The sequence below is a fragment of the Polyodon spathula genome, chromosome 4 (assembly GCF_017654505.1).
Source record: "Polyodon spathula isolate WHYD16114869_AA chromosome 4, ASM1765450v1, whole genome shotgun sequence".
NCBI lineage: Eukaryota > Metazoa > Chordata > Actinopteri > Acipenseriformes > Polyodontidae > Polyodon > Polyodon spathula.
This window is the reverse complement of record NC_054537.1, coordinates 86,409,563-86,434,265: the sequence shown is the minus strand read 5'-3', so window position 1 is coordinate 86,434,265 and position 24,703 is coordinate 86,409,563. Positions and strand designations below refer to the sequence as shown.

Below are 24,703 nucleotides of genomic sequence, written 5' to 3'. Positions count from 1 at the left end.
ACTGCAATTATGTATATGGATATTGCATGGCTATAAACCATCTATAATGGTTTATTAATACTCTTTAACATAGCTGTTAATCATCTATTATATAGTTATAAAACAGTAATAAGCAACACCTTAATATAAAATATTATCCAAATGGTTAAAGATTCTTAAGTTCATTTTGAAGTCAAGTTTCTGCCTATATAAGAAAGTACCAGAACAGCGTTCTGGCTTGACTACAGGAAAGAAAGAAAGAAAGAGAGAGAGAGAGAGAGAGAGAGAGATTTTTTATAAGGGTCTATGGAATACTGCATACAGTATGTGCCGACAACATTTCTAAGAACAATAAATCATTTGATACTCTTGGACACAAAGTTAAAAGTAATGGATTACACTTGCCCTTCTTAATCTGTCCAAAATAATGAAAATAATGTACATGTACTTCAAGATTTTTTAGATTGTATGATTTTCTGATCCATTGCAAAATGAGCAAAATAAAAAAAAAAAGATTTGATTCAAAAGGGATCACAGCTTTCTGTGATATTTATAGGCATATTTACAGTTGTCAGAGCCACAGTATTTTATGTTATGCTCTTCAGATGTTATGTTTGTAGTGGTGCTTGGTAGTGTAGAAGGTACAAGCCAGTCTTATCGATTAAAATTCACCAAAGTGTCTGTATATTGGAATGATATCCCCAGTTCACAAACCAGAGACAGAACATTAAACAGGTCCATATTCATAAACTACGTTTAGTAAACATTTAACTCTTTAGTTATTATTTATATAATTGTAGCAGTGCTAAGCCGTGCATGTAGATATGTGGCAGGGCAGAGCCCTGCTAGTAAATGTATTTATGATTTGAAAAAGAATGGGATAGTGTTATGATTTAAATGTATTGTTACAGTTTAATGTAGTACTGCATTAATAATGCATATTGTATGTTTTGTAAGTTTAAAAGTGCTGTTGAAAACAATTAGTTTCATTGTAGTTTTTAATTCGAAAAAAAACTTTTTTTTGTGACTTTTTTCCCCAAAGAATGATGTTATTAGAATAATCGAATATAATGTAGAATAATTGTAACTGTAATCGTGATTATTTTCAAATATCGAATCGATAATCAAACCGACTTGTAAAAGTGATAATTGCTGATTACTACTAAAATACATTTAGGGATATCTCAAAATGATTTACATTTATATCTAAATACTTTTCAAATATATCTACATCATTTAAAGATACCTCTAAAAAACGTCCTGTTCATTTAAAGATATCTCTAAAGCTTTTTAAGATATCTCGAAATAACGTCCTATTCATTTAGAGATGTCTCTAAATCAGGGTTCCTCAATTGACAGCAGGTAATGCACATCACTCGAAAATGCTTCACACTTTCCTTACGCTGGCCAACCTATCAAGGTAAAAGTTACATACAGACGTGCTCAAATTTGTTGGTACCCCTCCACAAAAAACGAAGAATGTACAATTTTCTCTGAAATAACTTGAAACTGACAAAAGTAATTGGCATCCACCATTGTTTATTCCTTATTTAATAGAAATCAGACTTTGCTTTTGATTTTTTATTCAACATAATATTGTAAATAATTAAAAAAAATGAAAACGACATGGACAAAAATGATGGGACCGCTAACCTAATATTTTTTTGCACAACCTTTAGAGGCAATCACTGCAATCAAATGTTTGCTGTAGCTCTCAATGAGACTTCTGCACCTGTTAACAGGTAGTTTGGCCCACTTTTCCTGAGCAAACTGCTCCAGCTGTCTCAGGTTTGATGGGTGCCTTCTCCAGAATGTACATTTTAGCTCTTTCCATAGATGTTCGATAGGATTCAGATCAGGACTCATAGAAGGCCACTTCAGAATAGTCCAATGTTTTGTTCTTATCCATTCTTGGGTGCTTTTAGCTGTGTGTTTTGGGTCATTATCCTATTGGAGGACACATGACCTGCGACTGAGACAGAGCTTCCTGACACTGGGCAGTATGTTTCACTCCAGAATGCCTTGATAGTCTTGCGATGTTATTGTGCCCTGCACATATTCAAGGCACCCTGTGCCAGGCGCAGCAAAGCAGCCCCAAAACATAACCGAGCCTCCTCCATGTTTCACTATAGCTATGGTGTTCTTTTCTTTGAAAGCTTCATTTTTCGTCTGTGAACATAGAGCTGATGTGACTTGCCAAGAAGCTCCAGTTTTGACTCATCTGTCCAAAGGACATTCTCCCAGAAGGATTATGGCTTGTCAATATGCACTCAAAAGTGGAGTCCTCCTGGGTCTTCTTCCATGGAGCCCACTTTCTCTCAAAAAGCGACGGATGGTGCGATCAGAAACTGACGTACCGTCACCTTGGAGTTCAGCTTGTATCTCTTTGGCAGTTATCCTTGGTACTTTTTCTACCATTCACACTATCCTTCTGTTCAATCTGGGGTCGATTTTCCTCTTGCAGCCGCTCCCAGGGAGGTTGGCTACAGTTCTATGGACCTTAAACTTCTTAATAATATTTGCAACTGTTGTCACAGGAATATCAAGCTGCTTGGAGATGGTCTTGTAGCATTTACCTTTACCATGCTTGTCTATTATTTTCTTTCTCCTTTGCTTTCTTTGGTCCATGTTCAGTGTGGTGCACACAATGATACCAAACAGCACAGTGACTAGTTTTCTCCATTTAAATAGGCTGAATGACTGATTACAAGATTGGAGACATGTGTGATACTAATTAAAGAAACTAATTAGTTTGAAATATCACTATAATCCAAGTATTTATTATCTTTTCTAAGGGGTACCAACAAATGTGTCCAGGCCATTTTAGAATATCTTTGTAGAATAAGCAAGAATTCATCTCTTTTCACAGCTTCTTTGCTTTATTCTATGACATACCAAAGCCATGCAAATATACATGATACAATAGCTTTTAATTCCATCACTTTTCAGGAGGAATGAAGCATTATTTCAATGAGCTGTAAGGGTACCAACAAATTTGAGCACGTCTGTATTTGTTTTGTTTTGTTGTGATCCTATTTTCTGTTATGAGGAGAATAATAAAAGAAAACAAAATGGTGTTTTTTTCTTTGTGCCACGCCCCCTTTTCCATTTATTTCTTGAAGAGTGTATTTCACTTGTGTGCACAGCTTTAAAAAAAAAAAAAAACCTCAATAACACTTCTACCATATGAAAATGTGTTGTGTTCATTTAGAGACATCTCTAAATCATTTGACAGCATACATTTGGCTTATAGGCTACTTATAATATGAATTAGTGATATAACATTTGTTGCTAGTCCCTTGAAATTCGTATTAACAAGAATTGACTGTCCTAAGTATCATAACTTATCAATGTGGCACTATGGTCTATTTTGTGTTAATTGTGTAGGCTGCCAAAATACATTCAGCACTATAAATGTATGTGTGTGTGCGATTATTATTATGATTATTATTATTTTTTAAAACCTGTCACCTCGTAATGTCAGACAAACATATTTGGTTTAGCGTAGGGCTATGCCTGTATGATTATAAAAAAGGTTTTTCATAGAAAAACCTTTTTTATTTGGGTGAGAAGGTGGGAGCCCCACTATAGATTCGGATGGGATTAAACATTATTAAAACAGCTAAAATAAAGACAGAACCGAATGCATTGAACAGATGACATTTACATTTAACAAAAACAATGTTATTTTGATTCTTGCACCCTTGCATGCATCAACGTTATTCTTCGAGCCCCTCTGCTGCAGCAAACATCAACTCCCATTATTTATTTGAACAATCAATGTCACACAACTTTCATAATGTATAATGCTAGAGATCTTGCTAAGAAGACACAACAAATATTTAAATTAGTATATTGCGGCTGTCTTCATTAACATATTTTCTCTTAGTACATACAACAAAATTTCACTTTGTGTCACAATAAAAATTCAAACTGTGGTATGTTTGCGCTGCGACTGGCCAATCTTAGTATATCTAACCAATAGTGTCATTAAAATGTTATTGTAAAAAAAATAAATAAATAAATAAAACTGTAAAAACCTGTTAATAAGACAAAATCTTAAAAATAAAAACACTTAGAAATGTTAATAGAAAAGGTTGTAAACAAAATTGTAACCAAATACAGGCTTGCATTGTGACTGTCACCAAGCAGAGTGATTCAGATTAAGAATTAATATTTTATTTAGTTTACTACTGTATATTAGCCCTTTGCTAATACATTAATCTGTTGCAAATATTTTTTTTTTTCCCAGGAGCCTCAGCTGCCAAAGGATAACTCTCCACAAGAATTTGTTTTGTTCTTATGTATTAAACTCTGTTTTTACAATTGTACACCTCACTACAGTTGTAAGCAACCCAAAGGTAGTGGAAAGGAATCCTGTAAGTATAATTTTAACTTGATTTTATTGCATGCCAGTAAATTACATTAATAGTTAACTGAATTCCACTTGCATTACAGTATTGTGTTGTAGCTTTGCTTATGATTTAAGACTTCCCAGTTCACTGCACATATTCACTTACATTACAGTTTTATTTGAAGCATTTGAGGGGAATGTGGCACTTGTTTAAACAAGTTTTTATAAGGGTTTGTCAGTTGCATCATTACAAATGATTTCTGAGCAGGTTTTTAGTATTATTATTATTATTATTATTATTATTATTATTATTATTATTATTATTATTATAAATGTCTTCTGGACAGGTTCTGAAACAACTACAATTTCAGTAAATCTCCATCAATCACCCAGACGTTAGATTTAAATTCAGCTTTTGCAATTCTTTCCTTTAATCATTGTTCAAACAAGCTTACCCTTAAATTTTGCCTGAGTACTTCAAGAAAACTAATCTCTGGCAATGACATTTAGGTAATCTGTTTTAGGGTTGGCAAAAAGATGAATAACTTGACTTTCTGTTATTGTTTCACATCCCTTAGTGAAATCTAAAAACTTCAGTCTTGTGCCTTCGGTTCAGGACACATAACTCCAGTCATGGTCAACCACCACACTGTAGCGCCTTCAACGAAAGGGCACTATTGCTGTTAGAAATGTTTTTTCTCATTTTTTATTAAAAAAAAAACACTTTAAAACCTACATTTACCTTGAGCTTATAATGATGTGTTGTGTATCCTTCCACTGAGAAAACTTTTAGAAGAATAGTTCCAAAAATGTTAATTAGATTAAAAATATATATATAATAATAACTGTATTAAACAAACAATTTTTACTCATCTTGGTTTGTTGTTGTTGAAAGATGCTGAGCTCCAGTTGAGCTGACTGGCTGTGATTGGCTGATTTGGCAATTGCAGGTACAGGACTGGTTCCTTTTCTCAGCGCAAAGTATTGATTGGCTGGTTTTGGTGGATAATAAAATACACTGGCAAGGCTATTTCTACCAGGAAAGGTGACTCAGAGACAATAAAGCTGCAGTGAAGCACTATTGTGCATGTTTATTTACAAGTACAAACACTAAATAAAACATATTTAACAAATAAAAAGGCGCCAAAACAAAAGATCTTTATGACAACTCATGAGCATAAACACAACACAGCAACACGGCCATCCACCAACACCAAAATTAACTTGAATATTTACACCCATAATTACCCTTTTTATTCACCTGTGACTGGAACCTAATTAATCATCACTTATTCAACTTACCGCTTCAGCCACAACCCAATATTCTCCACACAAAAAGACAACTCACTGTCCAATAGATGTGAACTGAGCTTTCATTACGGCAAGCCAAAATGAAAAAATTGACACTTGCAAAGATTGAGTTCAAGTTTGATTCACAATCGATGCTGTGACATTCCAGTGGGCATCTACTGTCTGGCAGAGGCCTGCTAGAGCTGGAAGCTGATTGGCTGATGGAACTGAATCGTACCATTTCTAAATGACATTTGAATTTCTGTTGCACATTGTGCTGTGATCAAAGATGGGCCACATTGTTTTAACTTCTGGCCATGTCAATAATACAGATATTTCAATAATAATACTGAACGTTCATATCAATGTCATCAATACTCCCTCTCCCAAAGCAAAACAGAAAGTACAAGTTGACCCTATGTTTAACAAAAAGAAACAAATCTGCATGTATGCATCTGAAAATAAGAAAGCAAGTCAGCAAGACTTGGTAAATGTTTTCTTACTGTTAATTGAAGGACAATTGGACACATTGTAATGAGTAAAAACAAATGGCTTACCTTGATAATAATCAGAAATAAGTGACTTTTATAAACCACAGTAAAAAATAAAAAAAGTATGGAAGAGGTTTGTTTGTTTACGTGCAAATTTTGCACAAATGAAAGCTCACTAAACTTTGAAAACAGCAGAATATATTTTTTCTTTTTACTTTTTGTTTAAAAAGTGTTTGCCTGTATATAGTCAAGTTTTTTTTTTTTTTTAACTGCTCAAACAGTGAGGTTCAAGTGACCAGTACAGAATAAATAAATAAATAAATGGTATGCTTTTTTGTTTTTATGGAACTGTTGTTTGGGTGATTTGAGACTAAATGTGTATTTATTATTTATTTACTTACTTTTAAGTATAAACTGCTCCTCAAAAGTAACTATGTATGTCTCATGTAGATGGGAAAAGATGATAAAACAACACTAGTAGACCTGCTGCTGTGTTAAGAACTAGTACTGTAGTTTTAAAAAAAGATGAATGTTTTATTAAAATGGCCTGGAGATACTGTAATTGTATAACTACAAAAATAAAATGTTTGAATTAGGTTGTGTGTGTGTGTGTGTGTGGGGGGGGGGGGGTTGGTTTTTTGACTCTCACTACAACAACACCCTTCCTTATTGCTCGTTTTTGCCCATGGCCCTTACCTGCCCTTAGTAAAATGAAACTGATAATCTGCTTGGAACGGTAACTGTTAAATTAAGTTTGTTTTGCCTCAGTCCGCTGCAGTTAGTGCTGCTGCAATGCAAGCTTACCTGCAAGCAGCATCAATTACGTGTAAATAAACAATGGCTGAGCTGAGTGGGGGATGGAGGGGGGCGATGCTGGGACGCCAGAATCACTGTCGAGCCCTCTTGAGGTGTCGTGGGCTAGTCAACGAAACACCGAGGATGGGAGGTGTCCACTTGTAGACCCCAGACATGTACCCTACTTAGCTCAATCCAGACGGTTGTCATGCTGATGTGCTGGGGAGACCGCACTGGGTTGATCCCCGGAGCCAGCATCGCAGCTGTTGTGTGTGCTGATGCGCTGGGGAGGCAAAATGAGCTGATCCCTGGAGCCAGCATTACACTTCAGCAATCAACACCGTACAGAAGGATCTCTACATCATCAAATGGAAAACAACGCAAATGGATGGAGATGCAGATGGATCACATTAGTTTACTGCAAAGCTACATCTTAGTTGGTGCTTATCTGGCGAGAGCCGAGTTCAAATCAGCATGAAGTTCAACATCTACTCTCATGTAATGGAAATCTTGAAGATCTGGATACATCCAATGACTGCTGTGAATAGTGCAGCTGGCAACAAGGGAAAGACCTCGTGACAGCATGGAGAGACAGCTGACAGGAGGAAAGAGACCCCATTGGGGCTGGCAAGGGTTGGCTACCCTGGTCGGCAGTATCCAGCTCTATGTTTTCCAAGGTAAACAGGATGCTGGAGACACCCACCCAAGGCTTCTAAGAAATTGAAGAGAAAAATACCCCTAGTCTGCGAGAGCAGGGGCGGAAGATGACTCAACGTTAGATAACACTGTTAACGACTTAGGAACGGAAACGGATATGAGAATGGAGAGCACTTCACAGAAGACTAGTTCAAGATCTGCAGTTAGCAAAGACATGGAACTCCAGGTTTGTGTCTGCGGCTGGAGCAAGGCAACAACGGTCAGGGGTTTGAAGATTCATCAAGGGAGAATGAAATGCTTGAGGGAGAAGGGACAGGGGCCTCTCATTGATCAGTAATTCTTACAAAGTCAGTCAAGTCAGTCGAATGAAATCCAGCAACAGGAAGCAAACCACAGTTCACAGGATATTAGCACCCCTGTCATAGATGTGAGAAGGACTTGCGTGGATACAACTAGTTATGAACCTAATGATCCTTGCGAACCCAGTCAGATGAACCAGCGTAAGAGAGAAAAGAACCTCAACAGGCACAAGCCTGGAGTTAAATGGCCAAGAGCTTGTGAGAAAACTATGTGGGACACAGTAAACACAGATCTCTGTTTTACTTTGGAAAGGTTAAATGGAACAGTTGAAAAGAAGCTGGATAAATTTGGGGACATCATCTACACATATGGAAGCAAGAGTTTTGGAATTGAAAAAAGGAAGGAAAAAGTACAAACTATTCCTGGAAAGTCTAGACAGCAGCAGGACATTGACCGCTTAGTTAGAGAAAGGAGGCAGTTGAGGAAGCAATGGAGAAAAGCAGAACAAAGTCAGAAGGAGGGAGGGACTTACGTTTAGAACACATCAGCGTAATCTGGCAACAAATTCAATCAGCAAAAAAAGGAGAGGCAGGAGATCCATGTGACATTCTTGGATTTGGCTAATGCATATGGTTCAGTGCCACATGAACTTCTTTGAGCAGCATTTGATTTTTTCAGCGTACCGATGACAATAACAAATTTAGTTGAAGCCTACTTTGGAGATTTACAATTTAGTTTTTCATCTTCAGAATTCAGCACTACATGGCAATGCCTAGAAGTTGGAATAATGGCAGGATGTACAATTTCCCCACTGGCTTTTACCATGGCAGTGGAAGTAATTATAAGGGCATCAAAATGGGTAGTGGAAGGACAGCGCTTGGCTTCTGGAATGCGACTTCCACCAATTTGAGCTTACATGGATGACATGACAACAATGACTACAACAGTAACCTGCACTAATCTGTTATTGGGCAAATTAACCAATAACATTGAATGGGCACAAATGCAATTCAAGCCCACTAAATCAAGGAGCATCTCTATAATTAAAGGTAAATTAGTAGATAAAAGGTTCTACATTAATGGTGAGGCAATACCAGTAGTGTCCGAGAAGCCAGTGAAAAGTTGAGGGAGATGGTACGACGAGGATCTAAGGTACATAGTTCGTGTGGGAGAAGTTAGACAACAAGCAGTGGAAGGGTTGAAGAGCATAGACAGCAGCGCTTTACCAGGCAAACTGAAACTCTGGTGATTTCAGTTTGGTCTACTGCCAAGACTGCTGTGGCCACTGACCTTGTACAAGGTATCCTTGACAACAATTGAGAAGCTGGAAGCTTTAATCAGTTCATACGTCAGGAAATGGTTGGGCTTTCCACGCTGCCTCAGCAGAGTGGGACTTTATGGTAAAGGAATACTGCAGCTACCAATCTCTGCTCTAACCGAGGAGTTTAAGTGCGCCAAAGTCCGACTGGAAATGACATTAGTAGATTCACACCAGGCATCACCTGTGTTGAAAACTGGAAGAAAATGGACGGCAAAGAAAGCTGTGGAAGATGCTAAGGCTGCCCTTCGAATTGGAGATATTATGGGGCAAGTTCAGCATGGAAAAGGAGATTTTGGTCTCAGTTCAACTCTTCCTACATGGCATAAGGTAACCCCAGCTCAATGGAGGAAGCTGGTAGTCAATGAGGTGCAAAAGCAGGAGGAGAGGATGAGATGCATAAAGGCAGTTTCCCAGGCCAAGTAGGGAAAATGGATGCAATGGGAGAGTGTGGAACAAAGCAATATCGGCTGACGAGATCAACGAACTATGGAACACAGCAGGATCAGTTTCCTCATCAGATCAGTATATGATGTTCTCCCATCACCACAGAACCTAAACCTCTGGGTGGGTGAGGATCCCTCATGTCCTTTGTGTTCATCACCTGCAACATTAAGGCACATTTTGACAGGATGTAAGGTGGGTCTTAGCCAAGGACAGTTTACTTGGTGCCGTGACCAGGTGCTGCGATGTTTGGCCTTAGCATTGGAAGACAAGCGTAACCTGACCAATAAGCTGCCACCAGTTCCATCAAAGCATTACACACAAAAGACAATATTCCTCCATCCAGGAGAGCAACCGCCAAGAAAGGTGTTAAAACCAAGCTTCGCCCAGGACAACTGGAAGCTGCTAGAGACTGGAAGGTGCTGGCAGATGTTGGTCAATGGCTTATTTTTCCAACTGAGATTGCCACCACTAACCTTTGACCAGACATTGTCTTGTGGTCTGGATCAGCATGCCTTGTTCATCTGGTAGAGTTAACAGTACCATGGGAAGATGCTGTGGATGAGACGTATGAGAAGAAGAAACTTTGGTATGCTCAACTAGCTGCTGAAGTGGAAGAGCGAGGACGGAGAGTCTGAGTTTACCCAGTGGAGGTGGGTTGTCGAGAATTTGTGGCACACTCTACAACCCGGTTTCTCAGAGATGTTGGGTCACACAGTGAAGAACTTATCTGAAGCAGCAGAAAGGAGCAGCAACTGGCTGTGGTTGAGACAGAAAGATTCTGGATGGGAATCTCAAGCACAATAGAAAGAAAGCAATGTTGATGTACAGGTAATTAAGCTGGGCTGAACTGAGTAGGGGATGGAGGGGGGTGATGCTGGGACATCAGAATCACTGTTGAGCCCTCTCGAGGTGTCGTGGGCTAGTCAACGAAACACTGAGGATGGGAGGTGCCCACTTGAAGACCCCAGAGATGTACCCTACTTAGCTCAATCCAGACGGTTGTCATGCTGATGCTCTGGGGAGACTGCACTGGGTTGATCCCCGGAACAAGCATCGTAGCTGTTGTGTGCTGATACACTGGGGAGGCAAAATGAGCTGATCCCTGGAGTCAGCATTACACTTCAGCAATCAACACCAGACAGAAGGATATCTACATCATCAAATGGAAAACAACGCAAATGGATGGAGATGCAGATGGATCTCATTAATTTACTGCAAAGCTACGTCTTCGTTGGTACTTATCTTGGCGAGAGCCGAGGTCAAATCAGCATGAAGTTCAACATCTACTCTCATGTAATGGAAGTCACGTGTATTTTTATTTAAATTATAAATTCTTATAGATTACAGTTCTATATAATGTATTTTTAAACTACATATGGATCTTTTATTACATTTTACCTGTCAAATAATAGAATTTTCAATCAAATATAAACAAGTACCTATGGTGATGTCACTAGTAAATTATATACATTAGTACCATTGAAGGTTTGAACCTTCCTTCGGTAATCCTTCGAAGATCAAAATGCACACTTCACTGCAGCCCCTTTATCTAATCACCATTTGTGACCCCTGGTCCTTGGTTCTTTTTCAGGTCAAAAAAGTCCCATGGCCCGACATTGTCAATACCTTTTAGAATTCTGAATGCTTGAATCAGATCACCACGTAGTCTTCTAGCCATCTTTTAGCCATCTACCGGGCATTTATAGTAATGCAGCTGGCGCTCTTTTTTGTTTCCAGATTTCACTATCTGGTCCTTACAGCTCTGCTAACTCCAGCAGTGACACCCCAGTTCAACCAGCAACTTTTCAACTAAATCCAACTATCAGCAGACTACTCAATACAGCGCAGGCATATATGGCTGCAGCACTCACTCCTTCCACCAGATCCTCTTATTTTACAGACTGGACCACCTATTTAACTTTCTGCTCCCAAGCAGGATTGATCCGACCCCCTTCAACCAGAACTGGATCATGGCTTTTGTTGTGCACGCAAAGGACTCTCTACATCTTGCACCAGCTACAATCAAATCCTATCTGTCAGGAACACAATACCAATTTCGCTTGATAGATATTACCTCCCCAACTCTCCTATCAATACCAGCTGCTGTCTCCTCCTACACGGAATACCTACGAGCTCTCTGACCACTTCTCCTTCTCATCTGCCTATCTCTATAGATATTCTGAGCAATTTGATTTCACTTTTTCGTCAAGGCTGCTTCTCTACATTTGATGACCTAACAATAGAAACTATATATCTAACTTCATTTTTAGTTTAAGATGCTCAGAGTATGCAGTTCCTTCTATTGCCATCTTAGTAGTCTATTTGTTTAGGCCTGTAGAGACTGGGGCTCCAGAAAGAGCTCCAGGCAATTGCTGCCAAAAGTCTGTAGGTGGTGCTGTTGATAATAAATAGCTGACTACACTCCCAAGGGTATCTCTCACTATCCCTCTTGTTTTTTTTTTATTTTGAACACACAGCTGGCTAAATGAACATCGAGTTCCCTAATATCAATGTCATGCAAGTTTCTTGTCTCTCCTACTGCTGTAGATATGTATATCAAAGGCAGTATTCTATGCTGTGATTTTGTTTTCTGGCTTCTGAATGATTCTCCTTTTCAATGCTTGAGCATCTTAAAATGGCAGTCAACAGGACAGAGAATTAGGGGAAAAAAAGTAGTTGAGAAAGTCACAAATAGACAGTGTGTCATCACATCCCATAATTATGACTTTTTGACTTAACATCAGCTATTTATGACTTTTTTTCGTATGGGCTAAGATGCAATTTTATATATATATATATATATATATAGAGAGAGAGAGAGAGAGAGAGAGAGAGAGAGAGAGAGAGAGAGAGAGAGAGAGAGAGAGAGAGAGAGCTACCTTTTGTTTTTCAGGGACAAATTTGAAACTCAGCCATTGAGTCTATTTTGAGCTCCAGACCTGAATTCCTTTTAGCTTTGGATTGAAGGCTGTATTACTTTAGTTATAAATCCACCTCTGGAATGCTACTTCATCAGCCACCACATCTAAATATATCATGTTTAAATACAGTATGTTATCCTTGGAATCGACTTCACAGCCTGCACTTCCTATTTCAATAATTATTTTAAAGACTATAATATTGTTATCTAGCCATGAATACAGTATGTTATCCTTGGAATCGACTTCACAGCCTGCACTTCCTATTTCAATAATTATTTTAAAGACTATAATATTGTTATCTAGCCATGAATGCAATCAAAACAAATTTAAACTTTGAAAAGCAAAGCGGTATTAAGGTTGGCATTAAAGCTGCTCAGACTAATACCATCAAATTAATTACCGATGTGGCTACTAAAAATCAGGAAAAAAATCTGCATTTAATAGAAACGTGGCACTAAATGAATTAAAAAACCGACCCCAGTTGCCATGTTTTTTAAAATATGAAAATAATTAACTTTATTTTATAGTAAGCAGTAAAAACTATAAAAGACTAGGGACATCCATCCTTCTGGTACAGATTCTGCTCTGGCAACCATAATCCCTCAGCATTAAGACAACTATTTAAAATAATGTCAGTGATGGAAGTGCTCTTGCAGTCTGGCACATTCTTAAAAGCATAATTGCCTAAGGTCAACTATTTAATTTATCTAGCTGATATGTTAAGAATTTAAAATATTCTCTGTGTGGATTATGAACACATTTTAATTAATTACAGCTTTAAATCTAAACAAAACTGAATGGAAATAATGAATGTAAAAGGAAAACATTACACGTCAAAACATTTATTTTAATACAGAATTAAGGAATGGTTATATCTGTCTTCAATAGGCTAATTGCAAAAGAAGTTTGACTTAATCCCTATATTAAAACATATTCTAACTTGTGTCAGGAATCACTCATATCTGGTATCAGTTAAATTTGACATCATGATTCATTCATAATTTATACTAGGTGTAACTTAAATTTTGTACCATAAGAAACACATCATAACAGAAGTGCTAGATTTTGTATCAGGTAGCTAGTCTTTCCTATTTATTTATTTTTATCAGGCATGATTCATATTCGGTGTCAGGTGTCAGTAAATGTGTAAAGTATCTGCATTAAAATAAACTGCGCTGTTTAAACGATGGATGGGCTCTTTGAGAAAAAATATATTGTTATATTAAATTAATACAAAACAAAACTTCCAATTGGACATTAAACATTATTTCACACTGATTATAGTACTAAGTAGTACATAACAAATTGAAAAGTTATGTGTTTTTGTGTTGGAATACAATACAATATATTCAGGAGAGCAAAGCTAGTTAACTTTCACTTTTATTAAGCATGCTGGAAATCTACAGTTAATTTTGAAAATAACACTGCTTTATATTTACAAAAATTGGTTTACTTAAAAAAAAAGTACATCAGCGTTTTTGATTGCATCATACTTAACTTTATCTCAATAGATTATAAGACTTGTATTATTATTATTATTATTATTATTATTATTATTATATTATTATTATTATTAGTAGTAGTAGTAGTAGTAGTATTTGTATTTTTCAAGTTAAGTTTGAGTATATAATTTTATTTTGTATACTATTCTATACTGTGCTGTTTTTAAATGTGGTTAGAAATAATTTAAATTATTAGATTTAAATTAATGATAAAATTAGTATTAAATTAAATAAATCATTTTCATCAGGATTAACACATTTCTTTAAAGAAAGTAACACATTCAACCAAATCAAAGTTTAAATAAAAAAATTATTAGGGCACACTGAAAGGTGAACAAATATAAAATAAAACTTATGAAATGCAAAAATGCGATGTTTTGTCATCCATAATAAATAGCTTTACAGGAAACACACATTCTTTCCGCAAAAAAAAAGTCGAGTCACTTCAAAATTCTTACAGCCTATCCTCCCTTACAAATGACAGACTCACTTTGTGTGTGTGTATGTGTGTGTGTGTGTGTGTGTGTGTGTGTATAGATATATATATATAATTTTCACCAAATTATGATTAGAAAACATTAAAAGGAGAGCAATACATTAACACTGGTAAAAAAAAACAAAACAAAACATAGCTATCTATTTATATGAAATAAAATGCTCTCCCACAAAAGGAGACAAATACATTTGTATTCAAATGCTACATAACACTAGTAACTTTAGTAAAATTAGACGTTATGACACAGGAATCAGGAAGCGAGCAGTGTATGTAAAAACTCAGTGCTATGGTTAATTCTGAGGTATGACACAGGCCCGGTTTATAGGATGGAACCGCATAACACTCTCACGTTTTGATTGGTCCTTGTATGTCACAGAACTATGTCGTCACACAAGTGGGAATTTTAACAGTGCGATCAGAGAAAGAGAGAGAGTGAGGGATATCTGCTTTCCACAACTTCTCAATTAAAATATAATGTGGTATTTTGCTGTACTAATATAACAAACTATGGGTTATTACTTTATATGAATTATCATGTTATGCACGAATGTAAGAATAGGCTTTCTTTGGCGGTGTACTTTTTTCTTTCAAATAGCATATATCTATAATTTTTTGCACAATATATTTTAATAGCAAATAACATATACTATATATATATATATATATATATTACAGTTCTGGAAAAAATTAAGACTGCAAAATTATCAGTTTCTCTGGTTTTACTATTTATAGGTATGTGTTTGGGTAAAATGAACATTTTTGTTTATTTCTATAAACTACTGACAACATTTCTCCTAAATCCCAAATTCCTTATTTGCAGAAAATGACAACTAGTCAAAATAACAAAAAAGAAGCAGTGTTGTCAGACCTCGAATAATGCATAGAAAATAAGTTCAGATTCATTTTTAAACAACACAATACTAATGTTTTAACTTAGGAAGAGTTCAGAAATCAATATTTGGTGGAATAACCCTGATTTTCAAGCACAGCTTTCATGCGTCTTGGCATGCTCTCCACCAGTCTTTCACATTGATGTTGGGTGACTTTATGCCACTCCTGGCGCAAAAATTCAAGCAGCTCGTCTTTGTTTGATGGCTTGTGACCATCCATCTTCATCTTGATCACATTCCAGAGGTTTTCAATGGGGTTCAAGTCTGAAGATTGGGCTGGCCATGACATGGTCTTGATCTGGTGGTCCTCCATCCACACCTTGATTGAACTGGCTGTGTGGCATGGAGCATTGTCCTGCTGGAAAAACCAATCCTCAAAGTTGGGGAATATTGTCAGAGCAGAAAGAAACAAGTTTTCTTCCAGGACAACCTTGTACTTGGCATGATTCATGCGCCCTTCACAAAGACAAATCTGCCCGATTCCAGCCTTGCTGAAGCACCCCCATATGAGTCCAATTTTTAGCTTTGCCCAACAACTGGTCGTCTAATGGTTAGACGAAGACCTGGAGAGGCCTACAAGCCACAGTGTCTCGCACCCACTGTGAAATGTGGTGGAGGATCGGTGATGATCTGGGGGTGCTTCAGCAAGGCTGGAATCGGGCAGCTTTGACATGAATCAAGCCAAGTACAAGGTTGTCCTGGAAGAAAACTTGTTTCCTTATGCTCTGACAATGTGCCACAACTCTGAGGATTGGTTTTTACAGACTGCCCCTGTTTTCATTTACGTCCCAAATTCTGGGCCGATTTGGTTTGCAGATAACATCCCAAATTTCTGGGCCATGAACTCAGAAGAAAGACACCGGCCACGTGTTCATACAACACCCCACCACCAGATGGCGAACGTTACCCTGAAACATTTATGTTCATAAAATGTGATTGTTTTTTAATGTGATTTGCCATAGGGAATCGCTGTTGGGGGAGGGGGGGACGACGACGACTCAGGAGCATTCTCTTCATGTGCACACCACTCTCAGATAAAGAAAATCACCAGCCACGGGTTTGTACGCTTCCCCACCACCAGATGGGATTTCCCATAGACATTTTTCAGGGAGCTATATCTCGGGTACGCGACACTTGAAAAACGGTACAGGGGGCCACCTCGAGGCCCCTATCGATTCCTCCAAGTGACACGTCCCCAATTGGAAAGGACTCCAATTTAACTTTTTTTGCCAACCTGGAAATCAAAAGCATTTGAAAACTGGTTGCTCATTGCGAAAGATGGCCCCCGCAAAAGGAGTCACCATTTGCTCGATTCTAGGTGCCAGAACGACTCGGCAAAGTGCGAATTTTTGGGTGAACCACCTCTTTAGGAGATGGTTTGAGGTGCTCTCTGTCTAGATCACTTTGAATGGTGGTTCTAATTGCTCGGGTCGAGAGATATGCCTCAAAATGTGTTTTTTAACACTGCCATAGACATGAATGAATGTTTTCTAAAGAATTGCTACAAAACTGGACATGTTACATTCAGGCTGGTCCACTGAGTCTAGAACCATTTGAATGGTGGTTCTAGGTGCTTCTGTTCCAGAAATATGCACTAAAAGTGATGGTTTAAGCATAAGGCGATAGTGTGATTTGTGCCACCTAAGGACAGGTGCTTCTGGATTCATTATCTGCATGTACTACAGGTGCGCAGTAGCAATTGTTAGCCTCCTAGTACATTTGTTACTTAATTAAGTAATTTAGGGTACCATTGGAACAAAAACCAGGAGGGACACTGGCCCTCCACGACCAGGATTAGAGATCCCTGCTAGCAAAATCATTGCTACATATCACCAGATTTATATTGAACCCCTTTTAATTCAAACATGTAATTAATCCCCACTTTTGTTTCTTGCTAATTCTACGTTTGTTATGTGCTTCTCCAGGCAGAATGTTGTATTTTATGAAACAAGTGGTGTGTAGTGTAGTGACTACGTCTTCCTTACAGTGAGTGAAGAGCGATCAGTTTTGTTCAAGGAATGTATATCTAGAAACATGCTTCAGCTCTTTTCATCATCGTCAGATATCTGTGATGTAGAGTTGGTTTAACAATTTTAATTACAGCTTTAACACTAGAACTGCCATGTGGGTCATTGTGACCCATTTTGCATTTAAAATGTTAATTGTTCTTCCGTTGTAAGTTGTATGTGGGCGTCCTAAATATATGAATTAAATATCCTGACGGCATTTGATAGCCAGAATTGCAAAAATTACAAAGTTATGAACAGTTCTACCTAGAACCGGCACGCAGATCAATGTGACCCATGCATTACAATGCATGTCTTTTTTTTTAATGTAACGTAAGATATTCTATGTTTTGTAAATGCAACAAACAAGACATGCCCTGTCCTCCTAGCACACATTTTTTTTTTTCTAGCCTTTGTTTGTAGACTGACTACGAGACAGATTGCTATGATAGTGGATTTGCAAAGATGCCAACTCAGTGAAAGCCTAGTTGCTTATTTTTCAATGTAACTGGGAGACAACAATCCTTTGTTTTGTTCCACAAATGCAACTGGGAATATATAAGAAGGAAACTATAGGATAACAATTTATGTGCCTAATATGAAACGTATTTTCTAAATTCTTTTTTTTATATTACTTTTAAAAAAAAAAACCAAAAAAACATTTTGGTTTTGCAGGTTTGTATGTACCAGTTTACACATGTTTACTCAATAATGTTCAATGGAACTGTGTCTGTGTTTACAGCAAAGCTCCTGATTGAAGGCACAGTCAGCTACATACCCGTTCCTTTTGAAATGTGTATTTTATTATAATTTTTCATTGTTTGTAGTCATGCTTTATATCCACTCATTATAAAAATAAAACATTTTATGTTAAATTTTCCATTTGAATAATTAAAAGTAAAAAAAAGGCCTGTATACATCTTTTGTTATGGTTTTGCATTTAAATGGTTTAAAAAAAAAAAAAAAAAAGCACCCCAACACAAATATTGGTTTGACCCATGGTCTGCACTGTTATCAACGATGTGTATGCAATAGAAGCCGCTGATAGATTACAAAAATGATTAATTAAACTTAGGCTAGGTAGTTGTTAACTTAGTATGTTTTTATTCTCTATTAATTAAATTATATTCATTGAAAAAGGTAAGAGAACCAAATTGTTATTATTTTTATTGTTTTGGTTTAATATAATATAACAGGCTAATGTTCCTATTGAAGTAGGTTATAGTCTATTTTTTTATTAAAAAATTGTCATTTTTCTTTGTTGAAATTAATGTTCAGCTTTCATATTTTGTTGTGTAATACTCATTTAATCAAACCAAGTAGTGTAAGAAGTTGCTTGTATCGGTCATTATTTAAAGTAGGCTACAAACGTGGCAGCGGACTGTCTCTCGTTAGCACACGCAAGAACTTGCAGACTTAATACAACTGGGTTGAGATTTTATAAAGAAAGCATTATAAGATTTTTAACTAGAGGTACCGGCACTATGACTCTGCACGACCAGAGGTTCCGTGGCTGTGCAACGGCAAGCCCCTCTGCAAATTAAGCACTGCATGCACGCCCCTACCTACGCTATGTTGACTTTGAAACCACACCCACTACAGCGCTTCAGAGGCGGTATAGCCTTTCACACAGGCAGTTATGATGGTTCAGTGCCGTCTCTGAACCTCCTCGCGAGATTAGTTCAGAGACAGTATAAAATATGACAGTGCTGTGGTGGTATAGGCAATTCACCTTTAAGCCACTTCAGTGGCAGCTGTGAACCAGCTGAGCAGAATATCCCAAAAACTGGACTGAATTTGAAAATGCAAAGTGGCCCGGAATTTGGGAAGTTATCTAAAAACCAGAACAGCCCAGAAAATGGGACGTTATCAGAGTGACCCAGAATTTGGGACATTATCTGAAAAGCAAAGCAGACCAGAATTCAGGATGTAAATGAAAACATGGGCAGTCTATATGTAAAACTGTGATTACATTAGAGATAAACTAATGTAACCTGTAAGAAAACTGTAACAGTGTGGAAGATGAAAGGTTGTGGAAAGCAGATATATCTCTCTCTCTGATCGCAATGTTAAAAATGCCTTAGGCTTTCCCACTTGTGTGATGACATGTTCCTGTGACAGACAAGGACCAATCAAAATGCGAGACTGTTATGCGGTTCCATCCAAAAAAAAGGGGGCCTGTGCCATACCTCAAAATTATCCATAGCATAGCAATTATTGTCCATAATAAACAAGGCAGGCTGTCTTCATCTCCTCTACACTGCCATTGGCCAGAATCACAGCTGTCTCAACTCCCATTAGTCAGGCAGCGTTTCAGCAACCAGTTCTGAAGCCTTTAGTACAGTGTCAGTATTCCCTGCTTGCTAGCAAAGGAATAGAGAAAAAAACATTCTTTCCTCTACTTCTGCTTAACTTCCAGAAGCGTCCGACTGTTTCATTGAACAATGGGATATGTCTAGGATGAAGTGGAGTTTACATTCAGACAACCAAATCCCTTTCAGGATTTACATTTTAATAAGTGTACTCATTTCAAGCTTGTATCACAACACACAAAGGTGTATTGTATCATGTTGTATCGTGATACATGGATACACGATGAATCGTCTCACCCCTAATTATTGTTTAATGTGCCCCCGCCATAGTGGTCACAGTTTTAACCCTGCGTATAAATGAGAAGATTTCCATTACATGAGAGTAGATGTTGAACTTCATGCTGATTTGAACTCGTCTGTCACCAAGATAAGCATCAACTAAGATGTAGCTTTGTAGTAAACTGATGTGATCCATCTGCATCTCCATCCATTTGTGTTGTTTTCCATCCGATGATGTAGATATCCTTCTGTCTGGTGTTGGTTGCTGAAGTGTAATGCTAACTCCAGGGATCAGCTCATTTTGCCTCCCCAGCGTATCAGCACACACAACGGCTGCGATGCTGGCTCCAGGGATCAATCCAGTATGGTCTCCCCAGCACATCAGCATGACAACCGTCTGGATTGAGCTAAGTAGGGTACATCTCTGGGGTCTTCAAGTGGGCACCTTTCATCCTCTGTGTTTCGTTGACTAGCCCATGACACCTCAAGAGGGCTCGACAGTGGTTCTGGCATCCCAGCATCACCCCCCTCCATTCCCCACTCAGCTCATCCCAGCTTACTTACCTGTACATCTGCGTTGATTTCTTTCTATTGTGCTTGAGATCCCCATCCAGAATCTTTCCGTCTCAACCACAGCCAGTTGCTGCTCCTTTCTGCTGCTTCAGATAAGTTCTTCACTGTGCGACGCAACTCTTGGCCACTGAACCCGACACCTCTGAGAAACCGTGTTGTAGAGTGTGCCACAAATCCTCGATAACCCACCTCCACTGGGTAAACCCGGACTCTCCATCCTCGCTATTCCGCTTCAGCAGCTAGTTGAGCATACCAAAGTTTCTTCCTCTCATATGACTCATTCACAGCATCTTCCCATGGCACTGTTAACTCTACCAGATGAACAAGGCATACTGATCCAGACCACAAAACAATGTGTGGTCGAAGGTTAGTGGTGGCAATCTCAGGTGGAAAAATGAGCCGTTGACCAACATCTGCCAACATTTTCCAGTCTCTAGCAGCTTCCAGTTGTCCTGAGCGAGGCTTGATTTTAAAACCTTTTCTTGGTGGTTGCTCTCCTGGACGGAGGAATAGTAGGAATATTAAACAATAGTTATTTTAGTATAAAATGATTCCAGGTGCAAATGTTTATTGAATAATTAATCCCGCTAGGAGGAGGCGTGGCTGGAGATGATTAATGCTGTGTCTTTCCTTAGGAGAGATTATTATTAGGTCATTTGTGAACTGGTCTGTGAAAATGTCAATCATAGAATGTGAAACCTGCTAGTCTCTGTTAGTCTGTTGTAATTTGTGTGCAGTATCCAGTGCCAAAATCAATATGTATACCTGTGAGCACTGCCAAGTGCTGTTTTCCTGCATTCTAAAGGACTCTGTGTTTATTATTTTAAAATGCTGACACTGCATCACAATATACAGAAAGGCAATTTACACACATGTTAGCTTGAGTATTCATATAGCTGAAACTTGCATACAACATGCAAGTATGTAAAAAACAAACCAAAAAAACATGTCCAGGTAGTTTTAGCGTGAAAAAAAAGCTTAGTTGTTTAATAATTAAATGGAATGCCGTTAGGTCGGTTTGTGATTGAAACATAATAGAAAAATATATCAGGGAAAAATGATATGGACTTGCTAGCTACTTAATGTTAGTTCACAGTTTATGGATTTTTAAAATGTTTATTCGTAGTAAACTAAACAGAAGTATTTACATGTTTAAAGGTGGCAGCATTAAGGTGTTACTTGATTTCATTGTCAGGTATGACTGGATTTCATTGTTAGGTATCACTGGATTTCATTGTCAGGTATCACTGGATTTCACTGTAAGGTATCATTGGATTTCACTGTCAGGTATCTCTCGATTTTGTTGCTTTTTTGCGGGACAGTTGATCAGCCAATCAAACAAGCGTTTCATCCTTTATGAGATTTTCAGTGGTTAACTTTATATCAGTCACACAGAGAAAGTTACAGAAGACACATAAAATTATGTGCATGCATTTATATAAATAGTATGTTTAATAACACTATGTAACACAATTTTTGTTCCTGGGTAGTAAGTGTTATTTCCTAATTGCTCATGCCTCAAAAGTATAGAAAATGGCTATTATTCCCCACAAACTTTGCTTTTGTGACCAGGACAGGTACATTTCAAAATATCACTATTTCCAATGAGAAAACGGGCGAAATTGTGTCTTTTCGTTCACATAAAGTCAGAAAAAAACAACATATGAATCCAAATTAACATGTATTTATACTAAAGTAATACAACAATGACTACAAAAGATTTAGAAGTGAGTAGTTTTTTGAGATTTACGGTTATACTGAATTGGATTCAAATGTTGTTTTTTTCTGACTTATGTGAACGAAAAGACACAAATTCGCCCGTTTTCTCATTGGAAATAGTGATATTTTGAAATGTACCTGTCCTGGTCACAAAAGCAAAGTTTGTGGGGAATAATAGCCATTTTCTATACTTTTGAGGCATAAGCAATTAGGAAATAACACTTACTACCCAGGAACAACAACAACAACAAAAAACTGTTACAAGGTGCAATATGTATAAATATATATTTGAACTATTTTTTACCTAAATAATAAACTCTAGCTCTCCAGATAACATCATCAAATTCACTTGCCTTTATTTTTCTATCTGCCCCTCACCTTATCCACCGTAACCTTAGAGAGACTTTGAGACTACTATCCAGTGCTTATGAACTGCAACCCCCACTCAGTCCGAGATACTGCTCTGTGTCTATCATGCCACCCATGCTTTATTTTTACAGGATTCATCAGTAGTCCTTTGTTTTGTATTCACTATTGCATATTACATTCACTACATTCATGCAAACTGTTCATAAATGAGCAACAATTGAGTATGTCCCTTCATAGCAAACCATTCATTTATCTCCATGAATGGAAATAAATTGCTGTAGAATGTAGATGACGGATTGAGGTGTCTTCAGCAAAAGATTGAAATTGCTTGCATTAGTCGATTGAGCACGCCTTTCAGATGCTAATTGTAACATATTCATTGCTAACCAAATAGCGTAGTAAGAAATAAAATATAAAATAAAGAATAATAACCTGCAGATTTTATTGTGCAGACATAAATCATACCGAAGAGTGTTAGCCCCTAAGAATTGTTTAGGCAGCACTCTTGTTACTAGGTTGGAGGTTGAAAAACAGCACCTGGCAATACTTCATGTTTAATTATTTAGATATTATTAACTGGTTAGTGAGGCTTGTCTTTCAGTTCGCTTTTTGGGAATCCATGCCCAAGGACTAGTCTGAGATTCCAAAGTAGCATTAAAAAAAAGTTACATTTAAACAATTGCAATCTTCCTTTTTGTGATTGATACAGTAATAGGTTAATGTGTCATGTGTTGCTTATTATAGAGGAGGCCCTGTAGTTTGTCATGTCTCGTCTGCTTACCTGTAATTTAGCCTTACGGCCACACAATGTCAGTTTAGACAGAAGTAAATTAATATGCAACAATTAAACAATCATCCCATTACTTAATTTCCACCATTTAGGAAATTGGTCATAAAACTACCGATTAAGCAGTTTATTAAATAGAATGAGATGTGATCAGATTGTTAATCTCAGGAAATGATTTGTCCAGATGGGAGGAATATGAAGCACAGACCAGACCCAGAGTTGCTGGACTATTTTCAATCTCATAATTGTAGTGGTTGTCCATTATTATTAAGTCATGTTTTTTAATTAGCCAGTTATGTGTTAATTACTTAATTATTATTTATATCAGCTGGTTGGATGTGCATGACTGAACTGCAGGTTAGTTAGTTTGTGTAAATTATGGTATGAATTTCTAAGGGCCTTAAATATGAAACAACATTTCACATAGTTTGAGCAGTGTGTTTTGCCCCCAGAGGGAGATGCAGTTGCAAAGGTTGGGATGAGTTGGAATGATGGGATATTCTATATATAATATCTTATATATATATTATATATATATATCTATATAATATATATATATATATATATATATATATATATATATAACATTAATACATACATTAGTGTGTATGTAAAACGAATCATGTTTTAGTTAAACTTGGTTTGTCATCAGTGTAACTAGAAACACAAAAACGCACTTCAGAATTGTATCAGTTAAATCACTCCAGGTGTTTTTTGAAGATAACTCCAAAGAGCAAGAATTACTGGAGATCTTGGCTTTTGATGTTAATTTGATTTACAATGACTTTGTTTTTCATGGATAATATTCCTCCCCTTAAACAGACTGCAGTGTTATTTGGCCAAGGTTCAGTAATGAAAAAGTCAGGACATTTCTAGAATAGTGTTAAATATATCGATTACAAGTATATAAACCTGCGTCCATTATAATAAAAAATATTGAAAAATGATATGCATGTTACATGCTATGCATGCTATATGCTAGCAATTTGCTATGCATACAACTGCAAGTGTAAAATGACCTACTTATGTATCACCACTTTTGCACATTTGTGTAGTATTTAAAAAAAAGAAGACATTTTTTAACATCAAAAATGTCTAGAGCCACATTTGACACAATCTCCTAAGATTGTTCAGCGTGGCATTGCCTGTGTGCAGCTGCAGAGAGCAGCATGTGGTTAAAACTCCACCCACGCTGTTCTGCTCTGTAGATTAAACACA

General features: G+C 37.3%; 1 protein-coding gene across 1 annotated transcript in view; it reads left to right on the top strand.

Annotated features, from left to right (window-relative positions):
* Window positions 1–24,703, top strand: part of calcr (calcitonin receptor) — a 52,632-nt gene that overhangs the window by 10,696 nt on the left and 17,233 nt on the right. The window contains exon 5 of the mRNA XM_041246763.1: window positions 4,232–4,358. Coding sequence (XP_041102697.1) covers window positions 4,232–4,358 — 127 coding nt within the window. The remainder of the gene's footprint in view (window positions 1–4,231; window positions 4,359–24,703) is intronic.